The 6,285-nt window shown below is 40.9% G+C and overlaps 1 protein-coding gene and 1 long non-coding RNA gene across 2 annotated transcripts in view; one reads left to right on the top strand and one right to left on the bottom strand.

The window, feature by feature from the left end:
* The window catches only part of LOC106956936 (N-acylneuraminate cytidylyltransferase-like), a 10,248-nt gene extending 6,291 nt beyond the window's left edge, over positions 1 to 3,957 (bottom strand). The window contains exons 1-4 of the mRNA XM_015048050.1: positions 3,723 to 3,957; positions 2,989 to 3,131; positions 2,758 to 2,913; positions 690 to 826 (exon numbers count right to left, since the gene is read on the bottom strand). Of these exons, the coding sequence (XP_014903536.1) occupies positions 690 to 826; positions 2,758 to 2,913; positions 2,989 to 3,131; positions 3,723 to 3,910 (624 nt within the window). The 5' untranslated portion in view covers positions 3,911 to 3,957. The remainder of the gene's footprint in view (positions 1 to 689; positions 827 to 2,757; positions 2,914 to 2,988; positions 3,132 to 3,722) is intronic.
* A 943-nt stretch (positions 3,958 to 4,900) lies between these two features.
* On the top strand, positions 4,901 to 6,271 carry LOC106956938 (uncharacterized). The gene is made up of 3 exons (XR_001426859.1): positions 4,901 to 5,111; positions 5,406 to 5,547; positions 5,801 to 6,271. It is a non-coding gene; the product is annotated as an uncharacterized LOC106956938 (long non-coding RNA).
* Positions 6,272 to 6,285: the final 14 nt, after the last annotated feature.

Genomic DNA, 6,285 nt, shown 5'->3' with positions numbered 1-6,285 from the left:
TGCTCCGGCTCCATCTCAAAGTAGGCCACCTTCCCGCCCTGAAGAACATCAGAAAGTCTTCACACAAAGAACCGAATGGACCTCACTGACAGGGCCGGACCAAGGCAATGCTACTAGCTAAGTGCTGCTTAGGGCCTCCAGGGGGCTTAGGGCCCTAACCCAAGAGCACTAAAGCATGATAGAAAAATAGATACAGCTCTGGAAAAAATGAAGAGGCCACTGCATGGAACCCCACTGAAAACCTTCTGGTTCATCAAATATTGACTTTTGAACTCTTCCTGAGTGAAATGCACTTTAAGTTGCTTTGTTGCTGAAAATGTGCTATACCAATAAAATTACCTCCAAACTTTTTCTCCTGGGCCCCCCCAGCGATTTCCAAACATTTTCTGCCCCCCCCTCCCCCAGCTAATTGATATTAGCTAGTCATCTTTTAGCTAACATTACCTTCATCCAACAGCTTTAATCAACAGTCGGTTACTCCTCTAAGGTTAAAATCAAAAGTCAGAATAGCACTGCTATGCTAATTACAGATGATGCTAATGATAGCAGGTACATTACACAGAGTAGATTAGGAATGATAAATCATCTGGTGTTAGCATGTTGGTATGGAGGCCCCCCCCAGAAAAAGCTGCATGGGGCCCCAAAAAGCCTTGGACCGGCCCTGCCCACTGACAGTGGTGTTGAGCTACCTGTAATGAATTTTCTTTAAAGATGAGGTCCCTACTGCTGATGTAAAATGAGCCGTTCTCATGCAGCTCTCCGTCCCAGTCCTGACGGCGGGGACGCAACGCAGGAACCAGATTTATTGGCTCCGTCAATTCACCGCCTGAGAGAGAGAGAGAAATGCATCATCTGGTCCTCAGTGACCTCTGGTAATAAATGTTTAATCCATATTTTGTCACATTACAACCGCTAACATAAATACATCTAACTGGAATTTTATGTGAAAAACCAACAAAGTGGAATACTCTGTTATGAGATTCAAAAATATTTTTTACAAATAAAAACTGAAAAGTGTGGTGTGCAAATAGTTTTCAGCCCCTCCTGAGTCAATACTTTGTGAACCATGTGCTGTTAGACGGTTAATAGAGGAGTGATTTCATAATGTCTTCCTGAAGGTTTCAGGAGTTTTTAAAGAGACAGAAGCCCAATTTCAAGATTTTAAACCAGCAAGTAAAGTTTGTTTTGATTTCTATGAACTGAAAGCAACATAGTTACTTGGTTGTGCTATAAAATGGTATTATGTGACTGGAAAATGCATAATACTTCCCCTTTAAGGGAATATATGTGAACAAAGAAGCAATGTGCACCGTTCTGCCATCTAGCTACAAAACTATTTGAGTAGAAATCTCCTCCAGAAACCAGACTTTGTCTTTAGGGTTTCTTGGCTCCCATTGTTTGGTTGAAGGAACATTTTTCCAGGGATCAGGAATCTTTCAGATGTTTTCTTGGCCACCATGTTGACATCAGGAACCTTCATCAGAAACCAGGGCCGATTTCTGTGGTACTCTTCATATTTATGACTACAGTACACTTCTCCCTTCGCTTTCCTTCTGTCTAGATTACAAATGTAATCTTAAAATCACATTCAAGAATAATTTGAAATGTAATTTACAGTTAATCTTAAGATGAATTGCTCCACTATGGTGAAGCAATGAAGGGTTTTTGTTTCCAGCACTCCTTGCCGTCAGTGTTCTCACTCTGACAAAATGTTCAGGCTCGCCCTTCGTTGGGATTTGTTCTGCCGTCTCGGCTCGTTCTGGATCATTATCTTGTGGTCCTGGAGGATGAGTGGTTAAACCTGAATTTAAGAAACGTCTGGATGTATGTCTGGTATTTGGCAGTTAGACGTGCATTAATGGGGCAAAAAATAAAAACCGGTTTTACTGGTTGTAAACAAAGAAAAGGGTGAAGCAACGCTCGTCACCTCTTCATCCATCTGGTCCGGTCTCATTGCTTTCACATGAGCTGTGAAACCAGGGTTTGTAGTAACCTGAATACCAAAATTTCCACTTAACTTTACATTTTGGTCTATCTGATGATGTAATTTTTAAATGATTGATAATTTGATCAGTTACTCAGGAGCAGGCTATTTACCAAATACATTTTCACTATAGTCATTTCTGGGACGCTACTTGTTACTTGTACTTTAGTAAAAAAAATAAATAAATAAATGCTAAAGTAGTTCTGCTCTTATTTGAGGCGGTTCCAAAAGCAGGAAGTGGACTACAGCGCAGGGCATTCTGGGTAAAAGCAACCAAAACAAACTAGCTACAGATGGCGGGAAAAATGATCTTTTTCCTGCTGATCTTTCATCAAAGACAAATGAAAAATCCTACAAGCGCTAAAATCTGACGCTACTCCGTTTGTTTACATTTTGTGAAGGAAGAAGTTGCTCAGTTTCTTCTTCTGAGGTTTCTGTGTCATTTCCTTTGGTGGTTCTTGGTGCAGCGCCACCAGAGGCGAGGAGGGGAACAGGTTTCTCAAACTGTTTGGTTCATTTGATGCAGCGCAATGTGAAAACAAACCCCAGCAGCTTAAAATGTAACATGTAGCAACTTTAGTCCCCAAGGGAGTTTACTGGACTATCAGGTGTGAAAACAGCCTTTAGAAAACATTGTATATCCATCTTGTTGATGTCTGAGTTTGGTGTTAAACAGGTAGGTAAGTAGATATACTTACCATAACAGCAATAGTAATATTTATCAGTGTTCGTCCCTACTGTTAGCTAAACAGGACAGTTGGCGTTTAACTCACTTCCTTTCTTGACCTCCTTCCAGTGGAACTCGTGTCTCCGGACCACGGAGAAGACGGACTCGTATCCGTCCTCCATGATCATCTTCAAGGCCTTCTGTAAGTGAGACGGATGGAGACACGGAGACGTAGCCTGGATGTTACAGACCACGTCTACCTCTGTAAACACAAAGTGTTTTCATTATCAGACGCCGGCAATTTCACAAGGCTTCAGTTTAGGGGTGATGTTCGTGCCTGTGTTGTTCCTGAGAAATTCCTGAATGGTTTCCACGGATGAAGACGTGTCCTTGGAGACCTCAGGACTTCTCCGGTGGACTTTGGCCCCCCAGGTTTTGGCCACTTTTTCAATTTCATCGTGATCCGTCGACACCCAGATGCTGGAAACGAGAGACGCTTCAGGAATCTGGTTCAGGTTACCAGCATTTCTAATATAAATATTCTGCAACGGTTAGGAAAATTAAGCTGGAAATTTGCAGCCAAATAAGAATGAAAGTGAAAATCAAGAGAGCGGAAACCAAATTAAGTTTCATTTATAAACCAAATAATTTCAATGTGTTAGAGTGACCTAGTCAAAGTCCAGACCTAAATCCATCTGAGAATCTGAGACAACACCTGAAAACTGATGTTTGTAAGAGTAGGTAAGAGTAAACAGAAGTATTAAAACACACTGAGGTTAGTGGCTGGAAAGCAGTGAAGCAGAAAAACATCTGGAAGCCTCCAGGCAGGGAGGCAGCAGCTTCAGAGTGTCTGCCAATGTAATAAGCAATTTTTTCAGCAATATTAAGGGATTGTGTACTTAAAACAAGCCTCTATATCTTGCTGAAAAGTCACTAATTAGTTTTATCTTATTTCAAGTGTACTGAGACATTTGCACTGGAAACTAGACACAAATTACTTGGTAAGATTTTGTGTTTTTGCAGTGTATGCATTTTAAAGCAGTTTGTGTCGACGCTGCGAGTTTGTCCTACCTGTTGAACATGCCAGAGTCGATGGCGGCTCTCAGCACCCAGCCAAGGAGGGGAATCCCGGCCAGCGGTTTGATGTTCTTCAGTTTGATCCCTTTGCTTCCCCCTCGGGCCAGAACCAGAGCCGCCACGTGTCTGCCTCCATCCTGCAGGCCGTTTTCCTTCAGTGGGACTTGGTTTCTCGCCGCCATTGGAAGGTTTCTGTAGTTAAATGCCTTGTTAATGCTGGCTTTAACAATGATTTCATCATTCCTGTTTTCAGAAGGGAGCGGCTGCTGCTGCTTGGAGCTCCCCACCCCTTTAGCAGATCACTCCCTAATTCATAGGTATCAAACTCCAGTCCTGCTGTCCTGCAACTTGTAGATGTGCCTCTGCTGCAACACATCTGAATAAAACTATTAGGTTATTAGCAAGGCTCTGGAAAACTGATCTACACAAGGAGGAGGTAATTAAGCCATTTCATTCCAGTGTTTTGTACCTGAGGCACATCTAAAAGCCGCAGGACGGCGGCCCTTGAGGACTGGAGTTTGACGCCCCTGCCTTAATTCATTCCATGTGTGATGGCCAAATCCATGGCCACACTCCTATGTCGATACTCTTTTATGCACTTTTTATTTTTTCATACAAACACTTTAGTTAAAACAAGAAAACATCAGTTATTTGGATACATTTGTTCTATTTGTTAGCGCGGACATTTACCGTATTTTCCGGACTATAGAGCGCACCATACTGTAAGCCGCACCTACAAATTTTTTGGAAAAAATGAAAAAAAAAAAAAAAAAACTGGAAACATACATATATAAGCCACTAGTATCTCCACCGCTGTTGGTTTCCCATAAGGACTAAACCTGCTGGACGCAGCCCTCTGTCTCCAACACCGAACCAACCGTAGTTTCGTTCACGCCGAGCTTACGGGCAGCGACTCCATTTCCCTCCTGTACTGCCAGATCGACTCTTATTTTTGGATTCTTCATTAAATCATTCATCACTTCAACCTGGGTCTGCCTGCGTCCTCCCTCACCTCCCCAACCACCAATCATGACATATCTAAAGCTCAAGGAATATCCAGGTTAACTTATGCTGCACTAGCATTAAATGTAAATACCTATAAAACTATCAATAAAATGCTCTACAATTTCATTTGGAAAAATTAAACACATTACATCAAAGACTCAGGTTGTATAAAAGGCTCTGATGTTTTTTCTGTATTTTATTTTGTAATATTGGTTTAGAGGTCATTTTGGGAAGTGACGTAAGCCTGAGTTAGTACTGAGCTAACGCTCATGAGGGCAACCTAACATAACTTCCGGGTCAGTTCACTGCATTCTCCAACCGTGAGACTGCATTCCCGGTGTAGCACTGAGAAATGATGCTCCGAGTTGATGACAGAAAGTAAGTTACCGCATTTAGCGTTCTATTTATTCACTCTGGATTCAGTTATATGTGTATTTCAGCCGTATCTGTTACTGCTTTACATCGAGTTGTCGCGGCAAAATAGAGTAATTAAGGGCATGCGTTGCCGGTTGCCGCCATTGTGTAGATTTTATCTGGCCACATGATGGCGCCAAAGTGCTTCTTATGTTAAATTCAGCTAAAAGACTGTCTGTGGGTTTTCACTGAGTTTGTATAAGTTGAACCTGTATTGCTGTAATACATTAGCCTAATGGCAATTTATTGTTATTGCAGACTGCTGGCAACACTGAGTATCAAGGTGGAATAAACCAGCTCACATCTACAAGTTTGGTCTCATGCTCTCCTTCCTGTATCCTGACCGATACACCATCTTGTTGGCTGCAAATACCCACGAACTTAACCCACATTAACACAGGTGGTCTAAACGTTTTATATTTCTCATCCCTAAATCACACATTTAAAATAAATTGGATCAGAAACTTTTTATTGAACCCTGACTCATTGTGGAATTTTTTCCTTAATTATATTTTCTCTAAACTTGGTGGCCTTTCATTTTTACTTAAATTTAACTGTAATATAGAAAAACTTCCCCTAAAAATGGCCAATTGTCACAAACAGATGCTCCTCCCTTGGTCTCCAATGTATAAGCATTTTTTCTCCTCTCACAGATTTCTCATCTGGAATAACCAGAATATCCTTTGGACAATGAGACAACAATCCACTTATTCTGGAGGTTTTCCTTCCGTGTTTCTTTCTGGAAAGATGTTGTTATATTCAGTCTCATCCTCAGTAGTTTTCACTTTTATACACAGATGTACTTTTTAGTTTCTACAATGTCTGCCCTGCTAATAAGAACAAATTTTATGTAATTAATCTATTATTAATTCTAGCTAAATTTCATAACCATAAATGCAAATTTTCTGCTAAGAAGTCTCTGTTTTATCTGAATTACTACAGTATTCAGGAACTATACGGACCTCTTTCAGTCCTAAAGCTGTAAAGACTCTTGAAGCCTTAAACTGTATTCCCTGAAACACTGTCTTATCTCTATTTGTGAACCTTGTATTCCAATTTCTGTTTTTTTTTTTTTATTTCTTGTGGTCCCTGGCATTATTTCATTATCCCCTGTTCTGTATTGTATTGATATTTTATG

The sequence above is a fragment of the Poecilia latipinna genome, unplaced genomic scaffold (assembly GCF_001443285.1).
Source record: "Poecilia latipinna isolate Pla-1442-1.1 unplaced genomic scaffold, P_latipinna-1.0 Scaffold858, whole genome shotgun sequence".
NCBI classification, from domain to species: Eukaryota; Metazoa; Chordata; class Actinopteri; order Cyprinodontiformes; family Poeciliidae; genus Poecilia; species Poecilia latipinna.
The sequence above is the reverse complement of the archived record's forward strand: the minus strand, read 5'-3'. Positions and strand labels throughout refer to the sequence as shown.